This window comes from Bubalus kerabau, chromosome 3 (genome assembly GCF_029407905.1).
Source record: "Bubalus kerabau isolate K-KA32 ecotype Philippines breed swamp buffalo chromosome 3, PCC_UOA_SB_1v2, whole genome shotgun sequence".
In the NCBI taxonomy this organism is placed as follows: domain Eukaryota; kingdom Metazoa; phylum Chordata; class Mammalia; order Artiodactyla; family Bovidae; genus Bubalus; species Bubalus kerabau.
In genome coordinates this window covers 179,973,622-179,994,860 of record NC_073626.1, presented here as the reverse complement: position 1 = coordinate 179,994,860, position 21,239 = coordinate 179,973,622, and the positions used below count along the sequence as shown (strand labels likewise).

At 50.7% G+C, this 21,239-nt stretch overlaps 1 protein-coding gene across 1 annotated transcript in view; it reads right to left on the bottom strand.

Annotated features, from left to right (window-relative positions):
* SLC9A1 (solute carrier family 9 member A1) overlaps positions 1 to 15,344 on the bottom strand; it is a 54,411-nt gene extending 39,067 nt beyond the window's left edge. The window contains exon 1 of the mRNA XM_055574009.1: positions 14,159 to 15,344. Coding sequence (XP_055429984.1) covers positions 14,159 to 14,510 — 352 coding nt within the window. The 5' untranslated portion in view covers positions 14,511 to 15,344. The remainder of the gene's footprint in view (positions 1 to 14,158) is intronic.
* Positions 15,345 to 21,239: the final 5,895 nt, after the last annotated feature.

Genomic DNA, 21,239 nt, shown 5'->3' with positions numbered 1-21,239 from the left:
CAGTGTTAACTGAGTGTGTCTCTTCCCATTCCCAGTTCAGTTCAGTTCAGATGCTCAGTTGTGTCTGACTCTTCGCGACCCCATGGACTGCAGCACACCAGGCTTCCCTGTCCATCACTAACTCCCACAGTTTACGCAACTCATGTCAATCGGGTTGGTGATGCCATCCAACCATCTCATCCTCTGTCGTCCCCTTCTCCTCCCACCTTCAATCCTTCCCAGCATCAGGGTCTTTCCAAATGAGTCAGTTCTTTGCATCACGTGGCCAAAGTATTGGCGTCTCGGCTTCAACATCAGTCCTTCCAATGAACATTCAGGACTGATTCCCTTTAGGGTGGACTGATTCCCAACTGACAATCAAACTCAGACATTTCAGCTCATGGTCTCATTCTATGCTCATCCCAGTCACAATGACAGTCAGCCCTACCCCAACATCCTCCAGCCCCCTTACCTAAAATCATCCTCCACTGCTAGAGTTCACCCTCTCCTCTTCTTTTAAAACAATTTCTTTTTTTTTTTTTTTTCGGTCACACTTTGTAGCTTGTGGGATCTTAGTTCCCTGCCAGGAATTGAATCCACACCCTCAGCCGTGAGAGCACAGAGTCCTAGCCACTGGACCACCAGGGAATTCCCTCCTCTTCCTGTAATGCTACAGGATGGTGGTAACTCCCATTTCTGAGCTCTTATGATGTGCTCGGGGCTTTACAGACATTATCCCACTTGCTTGTGGAGACTGAGGCTCAGACAAGGTGATGCAGTTATGAACTGGCAGAATCTTCTGCCCTTAACACTGGCACAGATCACCTGGCACCTCATCAGAGCTGAGTCTATTTTAAAAATCATCATCTGTTCTGCAAAATTTAGTGCTTTTATAGTTACATATCAAACTGTCATACAAAATCTCGCTTTGCTCATTCAATGCTTCAAGTGATAAGTCTTGCTACTCCAGCGAGGTGGGGAAAGGACTGTTATGTAGGAGACACAGCAGCACTTGGAATGGGAAGCCCTGGGTCTGGCTTCAGCTGTGCCGCAGTCAGGCTATGTGATCCTAGGCAAGTCACCCAAGTGCTCTGGGCCTCCATTTGCTCGTTTGTATAAAGGAGAATGACAGTATCTCTCCAAAAGGTTTTCTGATGCATGCTCAAAAGCGCTCCACCCACTTCACTGAAATAATAAATTTTATTTATCTGCAGCCACCTCACCCCTGCGTTTAGCACAGCACTGGATGCCCAGCAGGGATCAGGAAGTCTTGCTGAGTGATTTTTCAGTTGCTGGAGATTCAGGAGTCACAGAAAATAAACCACTATTGCTCCTCCTCCTGATCCTAGAAGGACTCCTAAGTGCCACCACTGATCATTATGTTCAGAATGTGTCAAACTCTATGCCATGCATCTTACAACGGCACTCTCCCTGAGTCCTCCCGACACCCCTGCCAGGCGTTACCCCATGCTTGCACGCATGCATGCTAAGTTGAGTCTGACTCTTGGTGACCCCATGGACAGTAGCCTGCCAGGCTCTTCTGTCCATGGGATTCTCCAGGCAAGAATACTGGAGTGGGTTACCATTTTCTTCTCCAGGGCATCTACCTGACCTAGGGATCAAACCTCCATCTCTTATATCTCCTGCACTGATAGGCAGGTTCTTTAACCACTCACGCCGCCTGGGAAGATCCCCATGTCGGGGATCATCAGATTGAGACTCAAACAGGGAAAGTGACTTGCCCGAGTCACTACAGAATTGAGCTAAGATTTGAACTAAGATTTCAACCCAGGTCTGTCAAGTTGCAAAGCCTCTGTTCCTAACTACCATGTTTCCTGAGGAAACTGCTCTGGGCCACTCTCTGCAGTCCGAAAGTCCTGCCCCAAATCAAAGCTTTGGGCTGTGCCCAGTAAGCTCTGTTTCACTCAAGCGTCTCATCTAAATCCTACCTGTTCTTCAAGGCCTAGTTCACCAGTCATCTCCATGAAGCCTCCTTGGTCCTCCAAGGTAGGAAGGTCTTCCTTTTTTTCTTTTTCTAATATTTACTTGTTTCATTTTGGTTGTGCCAGGTCTGAGTTGCGGCTTGTGGGATCTAGAGTCCTGACCAGGGATCAAAACCAGGCCCCCTGCGTTGGGAGCATGGGGTCCTGGCCACTGGACCATTGGGCAAGTCCCAGGAAGGTCTTTCTGCTTCCTCTATACCCTCAAAGAATTCTATCTGCACCTTGACTCACACCCAGTTTCTACTGCCTGACTCTTCTGCATCTACACTGAATTCCTCAGACAAGTCCTTAAGCTCCTTGAGAGAAGCAGCTCTTGTGTGTCTTTATTAGCTCCACCAGTCAGGCAGGCCCAGAGGGTTGTGGTAGGGTGCCGACTCCCCTCCTGCCCTGAGCTGTACTCAGAGCCTTGGGCTGGGCTCAGTGGGGTGAGCTGGCCCTACCTCCATGCTGGCATCCTGCCTACATGGTATGACATCCTGATTCCTGTGGGCCCTGGCCCCAGGAGATAAGATCTCATCCCCTGGACTGATGGCAAAGATCCAATAAAAAGCAGAGCTCTCAGGCTCTTTGCTGGTTTGTAAAGGAGTCAAAGGCCTGAAGAATCTGATGGGTGAGAGCAGAAGCTTCTGGGTTGCAAGGCTTGCACTTGGTTCTCCTGCATGGACCTGTCTGGACAAAGCCAAATGGCTTCCTGGCCAGGAACAGTTCTTCTGACAGAAAGTCCAGCAGGAAGCTGCCCTTCCTTAGGCTTTTAGGGCCACTAGAGAGCTACCAGGTTTCCCCGGTGGCTCAGCAGTAAAGAATCCGCCTGCCAATGCAGGAGCGTAGGAAACAAGGGTTCGATCCCTGGGTCAGGAAGATCTTCTGGAGTAGGAGATGGCAGCCAACCCACTCCAATATTCTTGCCTGGAGAATCCCAGAGGAGCCTGGCAGGCTAAGTCCATAGGGTTACAAAGAGTCAGACACAACTGAAGTGACTAAGCATGCACGCAGAGAGCTGCCACTACTCAGATACCAACATCCAGGCCAAAGACCATGGCCCCTCCTCTTGGTCCAGCTCTTACTGCCTAGAGACCCCTGGGTTAGTTAACAGAACAGGGAAAGCCCTCCCTCAGCCATTAATTCATGTGACACTGGGCACATCCTCTCTGCACCTTAACAGGGAGATGAGAGGACTGGATCAAAACATCTCCAGTTCCCCTTTGGGTCCGGGGGCCACGGGCTATGATTAGGTTCTTTCTACCTCTAATATCCTACAGGTAGAATAATATTCTCTATTTTTACTCCCAGAACCAGGGTCAGAGCAGGAGGTGGCGGTCCTCAGTCCAAGAAATAGCAGAGGCCAATCAAGACTGCCTAGTATTATGCCTTCAAAGCTTATCCCCTTCAGAGGCAAGGCCATGTTTCTACTGCCTCCAAGGTAGCTGTTTCACCTAACAGAGTCTCAGAAGACTGCCCGGGCCTTGGCCACTTAAAACAGAAAAACGGCAGAAGGCCTGAGTGACCTCCCAGGGTATGAGCAGCACTCATCCTGGAAACCCAGCAGACCAGGGGGCAGAATGACCCTAGTACCTTGCCTGCCTACACTGGGCAAGAGGGGCCTCTCTTGTCTGCTTTGATCCCCAATCCAAAAAAGCTTTTCTCTACTTTACAGAGTCATTTTCCCTCTCTTCTCCCAGGACACAGCTTGCTTATTCTAACGGGGTTCATTCCCCGCGCCTAGAAGGAGTTCTCCAGTTCCCTAGGCAAACCCCACTGAGGACGGAATTAACTACCACTTCGGGTGGCTCAGATGGTAAGGAATCTGCCTGCAATGCAGGAGACCTGGGTTCGATCCCTGGGTCAGGAAGATCCACTGGAGAAGGAAATGGTTACCCACTCCAGTATTCTTGCCTGGAGAATTCCATGGATAGAGAAGCCTTGTGGGCTACAGTCCATGGCGTCGCAAAGAGTCAAGATGCAACTGAGCAACTAACACATACTCATCTAAGGAAAGTCCTTTACCTGTCTTCAGATTCCCACAGGACAAAGGGTCAAAGCTCTTAACATTTCTGGTAGGTGACGGGGGTGCGGGGAATAGATCCTGTTGCTATCTGTGGCTACTATGGGCTTTCTTCCTCTGATAAAAACACACAAATATTTGTAGACTATTTTGGCGGGTACCATGGGCCCCCCAAAGTCCATCAAGGACTCAGAAAGACTCTTAGAAACCTAGATCCTAGAAGAAAAGCAGGTCACCCAGTCCCTTCTCTCGCCTAAGCCAGGATCCCGTCTAACAGCAAGCCTCTCACCTCCGTCAAGTGATGTTCCTCTTCTTCATCTGGCCCACTGCTCAAGATCACCTCCTCCAGGGAGCCTTCCCTCATCTCTTCTCCTCCTCTCTGAGCCCCTCAGCATCTCAGTCAGAGCCACACAAGTTCCCACCTGTACTTTCTTCCCAAGCAAGAGAGCTGGCTCTCTGTGGACCCACTTATTTAACCCCATAACCCTGAACCAGAGTTGGAGATGACCATGATCATGAATATGAGAATTCTGTGCTTTGAAGCCAAGGTTCATGACAGCAGTGGACCATTCCCCAAAACAATGGGGCTGCGGAAATCTCCCTCCAAAAGCCTGTCTGCCCAGGCCTCATAAGAGCAGGAGCTCCCCTGGGATGACTGCCTTTCCTACTGGAATATCCCAGAGAGCCTTTCAGAAACTAAAACCGGCAGAAAGGGAAACTAAGGCCCAGGGAAGCAAAATGACGTGCCACAGATCAATATTCATAGAAAGAGGCAGAGCTAGGACTAGACCCAGTCCCTGATTCCAAGCCTAGAGCTCTTTACCTTACACAGGTGGCTTTATAAAAACTAAATCTGGGGGCTTCCCTGGTGGCTCAGTGGTAAAGAATCCGCCTGCCAATGCAGGAGACATGGCTTTGATCCCTGGTCTGGGAAGATCCCACGTGCCATGGAGCAACTAAGCCCATGAGCCTAGTCTCTAGAGCCCAGGAACCACAACTACTGAGCCCACATGATACAACCACTGAAGTCCACCTGCTCTAGAGCCTGTGCTCCGCACAAGAAAAGCCACAGCAATCAGAAGCCTGTGCACTGCAACCGGAGAGTAGCCCCCACTTGCTGCAACTAAAAGCCTGCACAGCAATGAAGACCCAGCACAGCCAGAAATAAATAACAAATTTTTAAAAATACACTTTAAAAAAAAGCTAAATTTGTCCTCCCACACTCATACATGCATGAGAGTTTCTGAAAAGGTGCACAAGAAAGTTAACAGGGGTAACCTCTGGGGAGTGTGACAGTGGAGGTGGTCAGAGAAGTGAGGAGGCTAACATTTACCTTAATACCCTTCTCTACTGCTGGATTTTATTTTTGTTTGTTTTGTTTTACCATGAATGTGTTTTATGTATTCAAATTATAAAAATAAATCTGCCACCGAAAGGAGATTCTGGCCCCAGCCCACCTCCAACACATAAATAGAAACAAAGAGAAGCCTTAAGTCCTCCCGTCCGGGTAAACTATAAATTAGCGAGACTGCCTTTTTGCATAGTTTATGGCCACTGGTCTCATTAATTCACAGTCATGGTGCGGGTGATGACTTGAGGAATCTTACCAAGAAAAGCTAAATTCAATTAGGGCTCTTGGCAGCTCCCTGAGGAAGCTCTGGTATCTTGCTTTTACTTACACAAATTGAGGGCAAACCAAATGGATCGAGACTCTCCCAGAGAGACCCCACCCAGCTCAGAGAGGATGCCCTTGCAGACCCTCCATTAGCGCGAAGCGGAGGGAGATGGGAGAGGTGGGGGCGGGAGGCACTTACACACGGGCTGGCTGACGCCTGACATCCCTGTCAGGCGGGTCTCCTGGCTGCCTCAAACGCTTCCCACGGACACTGTCTCTGCATGGAAGTCAGTCATACACTCACTTGTCCCCTCAGATCTTTCGGAGCCCTTCTTCCATGCCAGGCACAGAGGAGAAAGCAAACGAAGGCTCTGCCCTCAATGGGCTGACATTCTCGTAGGAATCACATACTAAGAATAGATCTCTCTGTCCTGCCTGCTTCCCGAATTCCTCTCCATCTTCAAGACTGGCTCAAGTTCCCCCTCCTCTGAGACGCTTTCCCTAACCATCTGTGCTCTCGGGGAACTGCCTCTTCCCTCTGAACTTTGCCTCTGCCGGGAGTCCACCCAGCCCTCAGCACATAGAGACCATTTTCTCCAAGCAAACTGGAAGCTCCTGGTGAGCTGGGCCTGGGTCTCTCACTCTTCCTGGTTCCCGGATGGGCCGCCAAGCTCAGAGCCTACTGGTGGGTTTCGGCTCATTTCCCTCTACGACCTCAGCTGGAACAGACGAATTAATTAGCTGCCCTCAGTCCTGACTGGCCAGCCCGAAGCCAGAGCCTCTGTGAGTTTGTCTGGCACACAGAAGTGCTATGTAAGTGTTAACTGCTTGTTATTTTGGTGAACTTATAGACTCTGCTGGTACACGTCTGTGATGTCACCTCTTTGCCTTCTGTGACCTGGTCTCAAATAGGCCCAGCGCTGTGGAAGGGCCAGTCTGGGCTTAGGGGCAAGTGTCCCCCACAAGGGACTGGGAAAGGGACTAGGGAAGGAATAGGACTTCTTCTGAATCTTGCTCAGAGCTGCTTAAGGATGCTATCTTTTCAGGAAAGCGCTTGCTTGGGTAATTTGGGGAAACTCCAGGCTCTCATCAAGTCAGTGTCAGAACTCGGGTCACGTCTGACCTAACAGACCCCCAAACTGGCCTCATATGTTGATAGAACTTTAGGGGGTAAGGAAATGAAGTCGGCACGATCTCAGGGAAGGGGGTGGGGGCAGCCCACTGATCTGAGCCCAACTCAAAACCTAGTTCAGTTAAAATTAGATTAGCCTATAAGATTAAAAATACCCACATGTAATCATGGGCTGCCTTAAAGTACCAGTTGATGTTTGTCGGCATCTAAAGAGATGGTCGGGCCCAGCGCGGTGTGTGCAGACAACCTTGGGGAGACGTGTCTGACTCAGACGTTTGCAGGGGCAGTGAGCGCTGCAGAAGGAGGCCCACACAGGCGATGGATGACTCAGGGATAACCCAGGTCCTGGGTTTGCTGAGTGAGCCTTCTCTCCCCACCACGGAAGGAAAGGGGGGAGGTGGGGGAGGGCAGGGAGACAGGAGGAGGGAGGGAGAGAGGCAGGCCTGCCAGCCAGCTGCACACAGGCTGGCGTTCCGAAGGGAGCCCAGGTCCCTCCCGTGTTTCTGAATGCCACCACCTCCGAGAAGGCCTATTTGCTTCACAGAGAGGCTTTGCGGGGGACGGGGGTGCACAGTTTTACCACCCCCTCCAACCCAAGAAATGATCCACAGACAGCAGCCAAGACTTGAAATGCCTTCATTCCCTCCCTATTTTAAAATGATCATGGGAAAAAGAAAACTTTTGAACTGAAAGGGAATCAGGGCATGATGATGAAAAGAACACAAGCTCCAAAGTCATACAGATCTGAGCTTCAACACCAGTGCTTTCCAGCTGGGCAATATCTGACAGTGTCTCAAACAGGAGCTTGGTATGTGACGGCTCACATAATTAACAAGTATTTAACATAAATACTGCGAATGAGACAATGAGGGCTCAGAGAAGAGCACCTTGCCTAAAAGGTCACACAAGCGGCAAAAAGCTGGAACCAGATCTCAGGTCTCCCGACTTTCCCTCTTCTGCCCCATCCCACATGTTTTCTGCTATAAATCACTCCTCTGCCTCTCCTTTCTCCTCCCAGAGGGCCTACAACACATCAAGGGAAAGGGAAAGCTCTCCATTTCAAAAGCTTGCTGTTCCACAGACTAGAAGAAGGACAGACCCCAAAGCTGAGTCAGCCTTCACACGCTCACACTCTTTCTTCATACAAATACTAGGCGTGTGTGAGGGGTCAAGGACTTGGAGTTGAGGTGGCCTGGGCTCCAGAGCAACCCAAACCACCATGCTCCTTTCGCCCTTCCTTCCTCCAAGAGGAAACTGTCCCTCCTGTCAACAGTTCAGGTTACCAACAGGGATGTGTCTGGTCATTTACTCTAGCTAAAGCCTCTTGGGACCTCCGGTCTCCCTTTGTCTTCACAATGACCTGACCAGGCAGGAAAGAGGACAGGGTCTTGGGTTATAAGTCTGGGCACTGAGTCCTTACTTGTTAAGTGACCTGCTTGAGGTTTCCTTAGATGTAAAATGACATCTGGTACATCAGATGTCATTAGTGGTACATCAGTACCACTTGCGAGGGACTTCTCTGGTGATCCAGTGCCTAGGACTCCGTGCTCCCAATGCAAGGGGTCTGGGATCAATCCCTGGTCAGGGCACGAGATCTCGCATGTCGCAAGTAAGAATTTTCATTCCACAACGAAAACTGAAGCTCCCTGTGTGCTGCAACTAAGACTCAGTGCAGCCAAATAAATAAATATTAACGAAAACAAAAGCACCACCTGCTATTCTAGCCCACAGGACCATTGAGAAGATCAGAATTAAACAGTGTATATGCAAGTGCTTTGGAAACAAGTTACAGTACTAATGAGAATCAGTACTAAACTCCACATGCCTTAAAGGGCTAAAGACAATTGTGCCACCTGCTCTCAACACAGAGGCTGCCTCTCAGGGGACCCTGCTGGGTGCCAAGGGTAACCCAAAGCAGCCCAGAGGCAGCAGATGGTAATCACAAGGTTAGCCACCCCTGCTGGCAAAAGGAAACGACCCTCTAATTGGTCCTCCCCCGTCCAAGCAGGGAAGAAGCACTCTGGGTCAGACCACGGAGAGAGCAAAGAGATGGCAGGCAGGGTCGCTAGCAGAGGACAAGGGATAGGCCCAGCCCTGCGGGATTCAGGTGCACACATGCAGGCTCATGGGGACAGAGGATGCCGGCACAGAACCCCGACGGCTCTCTTAGTAGAGGGAAAGAGCTCCTGCCATCAACAAGTGCCAGCCCCTACGGGGTGAGTGCTCAGTCACTAAGTCATGTCCGACTCTTTGCAATCCCATGAACTGTAGCCCGCCAGGCTCCTCTGTCCTTGGGATTTCCCAGGCAAGAATACTGGAGTAGGTTGCCATTTCCTTCTCCAGGGGATCTTCCTGACCCAAGGATCGAACCCACGTCTCCTGCATTGGCAGGCAGATTCTTTACCATTGAGCCACCTGGGAAGCCGCCAACTCCGACAGGGAGTACTAAAATCCCCGCTAGCAGGTGCGGTGAGCTGGGCAGCTACTCCCTGCAGAGGCCAGGCATCTGCTGAGGGGAACGTGAGGGTGGGAGATGCAGCTGTACCCTGAGAGGAGGCTGTACCGTGACTCAAGCAGACAACGGCAGCCCCACACCACAGAGGATAAGCCCTCTGAGTTGTTTCCTCATCTGTGAAACAGAGATAGCCTTTATCTCATCCAATTTTAGTAAGAATTAAACGAGATTACTTCTGCCTGACACTACTCTGCATATACTCAATAAATGGTAATTCTTTTTAAAACACACAGCCCCCCAACAGAAGAGATGTCACAGGGCAGGCTAGGCCGGACGCCAAAGTTGTGGATAAACAATACGGGATACGGCTTTGGGGGAGAAATGAAAGCAATGGCTTTGGGCTGGAGTGGCCTGGGAAGACCGCCCAAAGGGGAGGAACCTGAACAGGCCCTGAAAAGCCACCACAGCGCTGGACTCCGTGCTGGGCATCCCACGTTCGGCCTCTGTCTCGATGCTGGAAGAAAGAGATGGCGTCCTCACCCTCCTGATGAGGCAAGTCAGGTTCACAGACACCAGGTGCCTGGTCACGCAGGTACCAGGGGCAGAGCCTCGACTTCGTGACCTTGTCTGTCCTTCCCACCAGAACTGGAGTGGGAGCGGCCATGAGGGGCAGGACAGAGAGGAGAGGGGCGTCTCATGGGGGCTCAGCTGAGTGAAGCCCAGGCCACACGACCAGCAGAGGCCCTCCAAGTGTCCTGGCGCCCCAGGACCTAGGGCTCTTACCTGAACTCCCTCCCAGGCCCCAGCTGACCTCCCCATACTGTCCTGCGGGTATTCTGCTGTTTCTTCCCAAAGAGAAAAAGGTCACCTTTTCCTTTTTGGAGAGTTCCACCTGGGCTTCTAGGAACAGTTTCAAGGTGACCTTTAAGTTGTTCCTCTCTCCTTCTGAGAAGTGAGAGTTCTAGTCTTACACAGGAAACCAGCCGTTGGGTCTGATATCCACATGTGTGAACTGGGCAATAACGACTCCCATCTCCCCTCCTCACAGACCTGCTCTGAGGAGGACACATCAGGACGCACCTTGCAAAGACCAAAACCAAGAAAAGCTATAAGCTGTGAAGGGACAAAGGAAGGCTTTTTTTTTTGTCTGTGGTCAGGAGACGAGTTGAATACCTGCTTCACAGGCTGCCAGGAGCTGGACGTGGGTAAACAACTGTATGGGGTGCCAGTGGAGAGCTGGGTTACAGCGAGGCACTCCCCTGAAACACACACAGGACTGGGAGCCAGGTAAACAGAGAGACAAAGCGGGATTCATGCAGGGTCCAAACCCCAGTGTGGGGTGGGCTGGGATGCGGAGTGGTCCTACCCAGGGCTTGGAGTTGTTCTCACAGCTCTCCCAGTGGGCTCACCCCCTACTCACATCACTAGGCCCTCCCCACGAGGGAAAAGGCAAGAATCCCTGACTGTCGGGCTTCCCTTGTGGCTCAGCTGGTAAAGAATCCGCCTGCAATGTGGGAGACCTGGGCTCAATCCCTGGGTTGGGAAGATCCCCTGGAGAAGGAGACTGTCAGAGAGAGAGAAAAGGCCCAAGAAGGGAAGAGACTTGCCCCATGTCACCCACTGAGTCACTCAGAAAGAACCCAGAAGCATCTCCTCTAGAACTTCAGCTCTAGGGCCTTCCCCAGGAGGTCCAGGGGTTAAGACTCTGTGCTTCCACTGCAGGGGGCACTGGTTCAATTCCTTGCTGGGAACTAAGATTCCACATGCCACACCTGTGCGGCCAAAATAACTTTTTTTAATAGCATCACTTTAGTATTATTTTAAAATTTATTTATTTATTTTAATTGGAGGCTAATTACTTTACAATATTGTAGTGGTTTTTGCCATACATTGACATGAATCAGCCATGGGTGTACAGGTGAAGAATTGTTTTTTAATCTTCGGCTCTAACGCCATCCGCCCTCGGCCAGTGTCTACCTGAGGCTCTGCTCCACGACCAGGACAAGCATGAGAACTGCACACAGCACCTTCTGTTCTTAAAGGAGAGGTGACGTGCAAGGGAAGCAGCTGTCACAGATGACAGAATGAGGCCTCCAACAGGGCGCCTACCTACGCTGGAGCACTGAAAGAAGGGGCAAGACCCCAAGATGAACTCCAAGGCTCTAGAGCGTAGTAGAAAGGAAGCATGGCCTCGGCCGCCCAGCCCACCCCCCGGAGTCAGCTGGCACCACGTTCCTTCCCCCACAGGAAATGCTAAAGCAAAAGGAAGAATAAAGTCAGTGGGACGGACTTTCAGTCCTTCCTGAAACCTGAAGGAGGGGCTCCTGGCGGCAGCCTAGGCCGAGAGATCGTAATCCTCCAGCCTCTGAGGAAGGCTCTAGGAGGCTGAGGTGGGGAGGCGTTTACCTGAGGTGGTTAAACTGCACCTCACTGAGCGCTTCCTGTGAGCACAAAGGCAGCTTCAAGCGCGTTAATTTCTGTCCTCACCACGTCAGCAGCACCATAACTGGATACTAATATTTCCCCCTTTTTATACTTATGAAAACTGAGGGTCAGAGAGGGTAAGCGGCAGAGGGGTGCCAACCTCAGTTCAACACTGCAAAGGGGCGGGGGGCGTTCCCTGGTGGCTGAGTGGTTAGGATTCCAGGCTCTGACTGCCGTAGCCTCGGTTTAGTCCCTGGGTGGGGAGCTGAGATCCCTCAAGCTGTGTGGCCAAAAAACAAACAGCCAAACAAAGAGGGGGAAATGGGCTTTCGCTTTTGGCCACCTGAACAGGGACCCTTAAGATCACCTTTCTCTCTACTCTCTTCCCCAGGATGGCCAGGTGTGAGGGCACCTCTGTTTCCAGAGGCAGAAAAACGTCCTGTCAAAGCAGAGACACAGTGTCTCGCAACTGCAAAGGCCCTCAGAGATCATATCCAGCATCCTCACTTTTACAATGGGAAAACTATGGCCCACGGCTGAATGACTTGCCAGGGTTACCCAAGTCAGTGGAATGGCAGAAATGTCAGACCTGGAAGAAGCCACAAAGATCAACTGACAAGTGGAGAGGCGTCACTGGCCCAAGGTCACAAGGGAGACAGGACAAAAGGCCAAGTTTCCTAACTTCTAGGCTGACACCCATGTCATGGAACCACCTCTGCCAACTGCCCGGGGCCCCGGCAGTTTTGGCGGGGACAAATCAGGCCAAACCTGGTCCCACTGGGACTGGAGTTAGGCCTGCATGGACAAACTCCTGACTGTCCAGAGTAGGAGCTTAGTGGTCATGCTGTCGACCTACCAGAAGTCACTGAGACCCACCGTGCATGCACTAGTCCCCCCGCCACCTCCCCCCCCCCATGCCCTAACACAATGCCAGGTGCGGCTGGGAGGTGACGGGGTTGGAGAGAGGAGGAGGGCAATTTATAAATAGTGCCTGTGAGGCCTCTTCCCAGTCTCACACAGGCAAATGACACATCAGTCACTTCAGCTTCTTACAACAAAACAGGACACAGGGGCTTCAGGATTCAATGGATATGGTCAAATTTAGAGATTCTTGCCGGTTTCACAGGTGGGCGAGACCTGCAGAAAAAAGCCCAGTTTGTTCAAGGTCATGTATCTGTCAGAATCAGTACACACGACTCCCCTCGCCCCGGCCTTGATTTTTTTTCCCGGCTGCCATCAGGATAGGTGCTGGTGGCCCAGGCCCATGTGGAGGCCTGCCACAGCCACAGCACCAAAGCCCTGAATCAGGAAGCCAGCTCCTAGACCTGTCACGACAGAAGCACCCGAGCCCTCCTGCAGCATGTCCCGGAGCCTGCCTCATACCAGCCTGGCATCGCCCTCAGCTCCCGCGTGTCCTTGGGAGAGCTGCAAGGCTTCCTGCCAAGAATCACAAACTCTCCAAACCCAAACCAGCAGAGTCCCAGGCCCTCGTGCCTTCCACAGCTGGCTGGGGGCTAAAAAGGCAAAGGCGGATGTCAAAGCCCTCCAGGACATCACTTCCAGGGACTTCTGGGTTGGGCAGGCTCTGGGGAGCTCCGGCAGCATCTGGAGCATCTATTAGCTGGAGCATCTCCAGCATCTATCACCCAGCAGAACAGAATGCCCAGACCTAGTGGGGAGACAGCCTCTGGAGGGGAACCACTTTTCTGTTTCCTTCTTCCAAAAAGAACATTTCAAAGTCTCTTCATATCAGAACATCCTGAGCTTCTCCACCCGTCCCTCTCCCACTTGGCTGAGTAGCAGGCAGGCCACCATGACTGGCCGGGCTGGACAGCACTTTGAGACACAGCAGGGTGCAACCTGGAGGTGAGCTTGACCGTCCTCCACTCCCCCTCCCCCGCCTCAAACCAGACTTCAGGAATTCCCAAGGCCCCCTGTCCCATAAACTGTATAAAGAATGGCATTCCCGGGCAGGAAACTGACTCAGGGGCTCCTGACCAGCCTGGGCAGGCAGAGCTGATGGATAACACTCCAGGGATGAAGGAAGGAAGGTGAGAATACAGTGATGCCTCATCTTCCGCCACACCTGTAAGTCTCCAGCACACACGTTGCCCACTCTACTCAAACTCCTTAGGCAAACCAAGTACAAAGATCCTCCGTCCTGAAACAGCCTTCCATGAAGCGTGTTATTACAATGGTGGCTGGTGACAGAGCAGACTGTGTCACTTGCTGAAGACACGCCTGTCTCACACACACACAGCTGGGCACCTGGCTCCAGAGGAGACCTGCCAGGCCTGGAAGCCTCGCTGAAGGTACCTAGGACCAGAAGCATCCTCCAGTCCTGCTCTCTCCCGTGAACAATACCCCGCTCCCATGTGAGGAGGCCGCAGAGCTCAAGTTTGAGAAGCATCAGGATGGCCGGATGGAGGCTGCCTACTATACAGGAGCAGTCCAAACCCTCATTCCTGGGCAGCTTCACGTGGTAAGGATGGGCAACAGGCTCATCAGTTAGGTGACAGCGGAAGCATCGGGGGCGAGGTGGACTTACCTATCTTCATGAGGCAGGCCAGTAGGATCCAGAGGGCGATTTCGAAGGGTGTGCGCACGTGTTGGTAGTCGATGCCCAGGACTGGAAAGGCCTTTCGAGCCTTTGGGCTGTGTTCAGCGAAGGAATGGTTAACAGGGCGGCTCTCGGGGGCGAGCTCCGGTGGGGCGGTGGTGACATCCCCAATTGAGCGTTCCCGGGGCGGCTCTGAGCCTCTGATGGTGCTGGCGGTAGGGCTGAGCTGGAGGCCATGGCTTCTGAGAACGGGTAGCAGCCCCACCAAGGCTACCACCACAAGCAACGAAGGGAAGATTCGAGGCGGAGGGAGGCCACTGGCACCAGACCACAGAAGCATCCCGCTGCTTACCCACCCCCCCGACCCTTAGCAAAATGAGAGTAAGACCTGGGACATAGGTACCAAGGGGTCAGCAGGAGGGGGCAGGAGAGACTCTAGACAAAGTTCATGTTTGAGAGATGTGTTTTTGTGGAAGCAGTCCTCTGGAGGTGGAAAGAAGGCTGGGTTCCCGATCTAGAACGCCAAACCGGGGAAGAGGGACCAGGACCTAGTTAGGACCATAAGAGGAGACCAAAAGGTTTGGAACTCCAGGCCTGGGAAAGAGGGTGGGGGAGGGGAGAGGCGGCACCCTAGGGACAGAGGAAGGAATAGAATGGGGGGGGGGGGACCCCAGGAAAGGAAAAGGGAAGGCGGGGACCCTCTGCTGAGAAAAGTGGCTGAGCTGCTGGGACTCTTGCTAAGGGAAGGAGCAGAGAGCCTGAGCTAAAAGAAGGGGATCGAAGGGGGTGGGACCCAGTCCAGGAAAAGAAGAAAGGGAGCTGAGAGCCCAGGCTGCGAGGAAGGAGTGAAACCAGAGAGCGGCCGGGAGCTTCCCCACCCAAAGAAGGACCCAGGTGCAGGCGCGCCGGGCTGAGATTCCGGGGAAATGGAGGGAGGCGGAAGGCGGAGGCAGACGGCCTGGAGAAAGGGCGCCCTGGCGCCGGCTGGGGGCGGCTCGCGGTGGGCCAGCAGCGAAACGCCCCTCCTTGCGGCCCCGGCGCTGTGCTGCGCTGCGCCCCGGCCCAGCTTCAGTTCCTCCGCATCCAGCTCCACTTGCAGTTGCAGCCCCGGCCCTGGCACCGGCGGCGGCTGACTGCTGTCTACTGAGCGCTGTACTGCCACTTATAGGCACCAGCGAGCAGCCGGCGCTGCGGGCTAGAAGGACCTGTCAGTGCCCGCGCGATGCAGCGACCCCTGTCGCCGAGGAAAGGAAGTATCGCGTCGAAAGAGAAGGGAAGAGTCAGAGATAGCCAAAGTCCAGCATCTACAGAGATTCTAACTTTAAAAAGGGTAAAATGCTCTGCTAATTACAAAGCGCTGTTCACATCCACCTTCGCAGTCTCATGGAGACTTCCCAGGAAACGTGAATGATGTTTTATTGTCTTAGACATTTAGTTACCATGTGACCTTGAGCAAATTACTTAACCTCTGTTCCACAGCTATCTCATCTGAAAAAGTGGAGATAACAGGAGTACCTATACCTGTTGTAGTAAAGTATGTTGTGTTAGTGGCTTAGTCGTGCCCGACTCTTTACAACTCCATGGACTGCAGCCCACCAGGCTCCTCTGTCCATGGGATTTTCCAGGCATGGATACTGTAGTCGGTTGCCATTTCCTTCTCCAGAGGATCTTCCCAACCCAGGGATCGAGCCCTGGTCTCCCACACTACAGAGTCTTTACCAACTGAGCTACCAGGGAAGTCAGTAGTAAAGTATATGTGATGACTAAATGAGATAATCTATGCAAAGTGCTTAGAATGGAGCCCAGGATGTGAAACCATGATTATGCCTCCAGCTTTGCAGATGAAGAAACAGGTCAAGAGAGTTCCTTGGCTAATATGAAAATAGTTATGTTGATTTTCTAGGACTGCTGTAACAAAGTTCCACAAACTGAGTGGCTTAAAGAATAGAAACTTATTGTCTCATATACTGGAGGTTAGAGTCTGAAGTCAAGGGGTCAGCAGAGGACTTCTGAGGTTCTGAGGAAGAATCTCTTCCAGGTCTCTCTCCTAGCTTCTGGTGGTTTGCAGCAATCTTTGGTGCACCATGGTAACGCCAGCCTTCACTTGGTGATCTCCCTGGGCCTCTGTCTCTGGGTCCAGGATTTCCTCTTTTTACAAGGGTTCCTGTCACACTAGATTAGGGGCCCACCCTAAAGACCTATTGGGCTTCCCTGGTGGCTCAGATGGTAAAGAATCTGCCTGCAATGTAGAAGACCCCAGGTCAATCCCTGGGTTGGGAAAACCCCCTGGAGAAGGGCATGGCTACCCACTCTAATATTCTTGCCTGGAGAATACCATGGACAGAGGAGCCTGTCGGGCTACAAAAGAGTCGAACACAACTGAGTGACTAACACACACACACACACACACACACACTAACGACTTCATCTTAGTTTGCTCATCTTCAATAACCCTGTTTTCAAATAAGTCCATATTTGCAGGTGCTGGGGGTTCGAAACAACATCTTTGCAGAGGACACAATTCAACCCACGGCAGGGGTGGAACTGAGATTTGAATGTATATGTGATTGTGTATTGATTGGAATTGGTAAGATTCAAGTGATTATGGTTGTACACTGGAATCCTTGGAAAGCTATGAAAAACTACCACTGCCTGGGATCTTCAGAGGTTCGTATCTAGAGCCCAAGAACGGTGGACAGTTTTTCAAAAGATTCCCCAGGTGATTCTAGTGTACAGCTAGGATAGAAAACTATTGAAATTACTGAAATGCCATCCCTGTTTTTCAGAAGAGTAAATCAAGGCCAAGGAAGTTGAAGTGATTACCTTGAGATCAGAAAATGATTTCAAAGGGGCTCGGTTCAGTTTAGCAACTGTTTATGGGCTTCTTGACAAGGATTCGTGTTAGGCTTTGGCAACACAGACATAATGGGGAGGAAGGAGGCGGCAGTGATTGGGAGGGGGCACAAAGTGGGTACAACAAGGGCTTCTAGGGGCTGATACTGTTCCCTTTCTTTCTTGGGTGGTAGATACAAAGGTTATACTGTGATAACCCACCGAGTGCTCATGATCTGTGCACTTTTCATAAGATACGCTCTCCTTTCACAAGAAGGTATATTCCAATGATACGAAAGTGATGTGATTGTGACTGAAGGTGTCAACGTTAAACTGATTCTCTGTACTTCACATTCTCCTGGCACAGGTCCAGCTACTTGCGAGATGACAGAAGAGCCCAGAAGAGCCTTCAGAGAAAGCCAAGGGCCTTGTGTCACCTGACAGCAGATGAAAGGATAACATCAGCTATAATGAAAATAACCGAAGAGAAGAAAAGCATTTGGGGCAAGAATGAGAATGATGGCATTATGCCTCACAACAGTTCAGTCCTGAACAGTTTACACCCAAGTTCTCCAGGTTTATCAATGTACCAAGTCCTGTTGCTCAATGGTAGCCATTACTCTCATTTCCATTTTACAGATGGAAAAAAAGTGAAGATTTAAACATAAAGCCATTTGGCCAAGATAACACAGCTGTTAGATAATAGATCCAGGATTTAAGTCAGTTTTCTTACATCTTAATCCAGAGCTCTTGCAAAACACCACAGGTTCAATATAGCAAAAAGAAGGGCAAATGTGGGGTTAGTGGAGGGACTTTATGCAGGTGACATGGAGAGGGAACCCTGAGACCTTTCCAGCTTTTTTTTTCCCATGCCACACAGCTTGCAGGATCTCAGTTCCCTGACCAGGGCTTGAACCTGGGCTGTGACAGTGAAAGTGCCGAATCCTAACCGCTAGACCATCAGGGAACTCCCAGTTCTTTCCAGTCTTGAGGGCAACAGTCAACGGTATGCTCTGATCCTCCTCACTCTCTGACTCATCACTCCAGTCTTCAGTCAGTCCTTGGGTACCAGCCTGGGAAGTAGCAGATCCCGTGAGGACCAGGAAATACCAGCCCTGAGATCCTCTGCAGCCTGGAGAAGGTTGCACCAACATGGCAATGCCAAGAAAGAGCCCTTGGGAAAAACCACCTGGGACAACCAAGGCCCAGCCTGGACCACGCAGTAGAACGGAAAAGTTAAGGTTAAGAATCTAGCCAGATTGTGGGCTTCCCTGGTGCTCTGGTGGTTAAAATCTGCCTGCCAATGCAGGGAACACCGGTTCCAAGCCTGGTCTGGAAAGATCCTACATGCTGAGGAGCAACTAAGCCCTTGTGCCACAACTACTGAAGCTCGTAGGCCTAGACTCTATGCGCTGCAACAAAAGAAGCCACCACAGTGAGGAGCCCATGCACAGCAATGATGAGTAGCCCCTGCTCGCCACAACTATAGAAAGCCCGAGAACAGCAACCAAGACCCAGCACGAGCAAAAATAAAATACATAAATCTTAAAAAAAAAAAAAAAAAAAAGAGTCTAGCCAGACTGTCTAGGTTCAGATCCCCACATCACCACTTGGTAGTTAGAAGACCTTGGGTAAGTCAGTCGACCTCCCTGTTTCACAGTTTCTTCCTCCATCGCATGCGGGCAACAATGCCAGTCTCATGGGGCTGTTATAAGATCTTAGCCAATGTACATGTGGAACTCAGGGCAGCACACAGCAGTACCGCTTACATTTACCGTCTGTATCTTCATTTATATGCACTGAGGGCCTCAAATGTAGACTTTTGGTGTTAGGGCCACATTCAGACACAGAAATGCTGGCTAGAAAAAAATCCCTCACATCTGAGAAACTGATCATCAGACCACGACCCCTGTGGCATGCTATGAGTTTAATAATTTCTTAAAATTATATTTTGAATTTAATAATTTTAGATAAATTATATTGCTTATTCTGCATGTTAAAAGCATGATCTTGTTAAAAGAAAGAAAGAAAGTGAAGCTGCTCAGTTGTATCTGACCCTTTGTGACCCCACGAACTGTAGCCTGCCAGGCTTCTCTGTCCTTGGGATTTTCCAGGCAAGAACACAGGAGTGCGTTGCCATTTCTTTCTCCAGGGGATCTTCCCAACCCAGGGATCAAACTCAGGTCTCCCGCATTGCAGACAGACTCCTTACTGTCTGAGCACCAGGGAAGTCTATCTTGTTAAAGGTCATCAGTTAATATATGCTGCAATACTTGTAACCCCGTTTTGGCAAGTCCTTTTGTGTTACTGTTACACGTTGCTCTTGACTCACAGGGGCCGTGTCTCTGCAGATTCCTCTCCTGCAGATCCAGAACCATCTTCAGATGCCTGGCCCTGGGCAGCATCTCCCCTTGTTTAGGCCATGTCTGTCCCTCCTTCAATCCTTTTGGTAAAAGTAATGGGAATTTGGGCCTATTCCATCACATCCCTCAAGCCTTTATGCAAATCCCCCTTCTGGTTGTCCAGTCTACCTTGACCCCAGGGGACATAGGGTCAATCCCTGATCCAGGAACTAAGATCCCACGTGCCCAAATTAAGATCCAGCTAAGCCAAATAAATTTTAAGTAGTGGTAATTTTATGGAATTGCTATAGCTATGACAGATAAGTAGCAGACAACGTGTCATACTTGGAAAAGATCCTCTGGGCCACTTACTAGCTGTACATCATGAGGAAGTCAGGTTTTGTCTCTGTCACTCAATTTATTCATGTATATAAAAGAGGGGTGAGGTCTGAATATATGCCTTGAAGGTTAGTGCAAAGATTAAATAGCTGATATATTAATACACAAAGCTCAGTTTCTTGCACATTGTTGGCACTCAGTAACTGACTTCACCTCCTTCTTTCCTTTGTTATATGACATCACAGCCCTGCATGGCCCTCTTCTTCCATCACGGACTCCACTCCAACCATGCGGCCTCCTTGCTATTTCTCACACAGTGCCAAGCACACTTCTCTCAGTGCCTTAGTGCTTGCTGTCCCTTCTGCCTGGAATACTCTTCTCTAGCTATCCACTTGGTCCACTCCATCACATCCCTCCACAAAACCCTCCACATCCCATCACTTCCGCAAATCCTCCTCAGCGTGGCCTGCAAGTGTGTTAGTCACTCAGTCGTGTCTGATTCCTTCCCAGCCCATGGACTGTAGCCCGCCAGGCTCCTCTGTCCTTGGAATTCTCCAGGCAAGAATACTGGAATGAGTTGCCATTCCCTTCTCCAGGAAATCTTCCCAACCCAGGGATCGAACCTGGGTCTCCATGGCAGGTGGATTTTTTACTGTCTGAGTCAACGTGGCCTACAACATGATAACACTAACTAATAATGACATTTCTCCAGCCTGATCACTGCTGCCACTACCACTCAGGCCCAGCCCTCACTCTGCTGCTTTTTTTTCTTTTTTTCCATTGCAATTTTCACATTCTCACATATGGTATAATGAACCTACTTACTATATGTGTTATTTACTACCATTACCTCCTTAGGTTGCAAACTCCAGGAGGGCAAAAGAAGCTGAATGAATGAATGAGCAAATGACATTATGTGCACCTGAGAAAACCAAGTTCCAAAGGGAGACTCACTTGTGGCCACAGAGCTGGGAATAAGGGGAACCAGGTGTGAATTCAAGTCTGTCTGACTCTGAAGTCCAAGTTTTTCCCACTTCTTTGGGCTGATGGCCACCATGAAGATACATTGCATGCTACGCAACCAGGAGAGAGTTACTGGTAAGAAGGTAGAATTTGTGACTGAGTGATTGGCTTTGAAGCTAAATTCTTTTCTTCAGATATTTATTTATTTATTTGACCACTCCGGGTCTTAGTTGCGGGACATGAGATCTTTAACTGTAGCATGTGGGATCTAGTTCCTGGACCAGGGATTAAACCCAGGCTCCCTGCATTGGGAGCTCAAAGTCTTAGCTACTGGACCACCAGGGCAGTCCCTGAAGCTAAATTCTTAATTCACTCAATAAACTTTTAGCACCTACTATGTGCAAGTCCTTGTGCTTCCTGCTGTGGGAGACTGGACAATGAATCTGGTTAACACCCATCGGTGAACCTGAGACTCTCATATCCACTCACAGACCAGAAGTCCTATGGGTACTTCCATCTCTACAGGTACTAATCACAGCCCCAACCTTTCCCTGAACTTGCTACCATTCCACCTTCTCAGGTACAGATTGCTT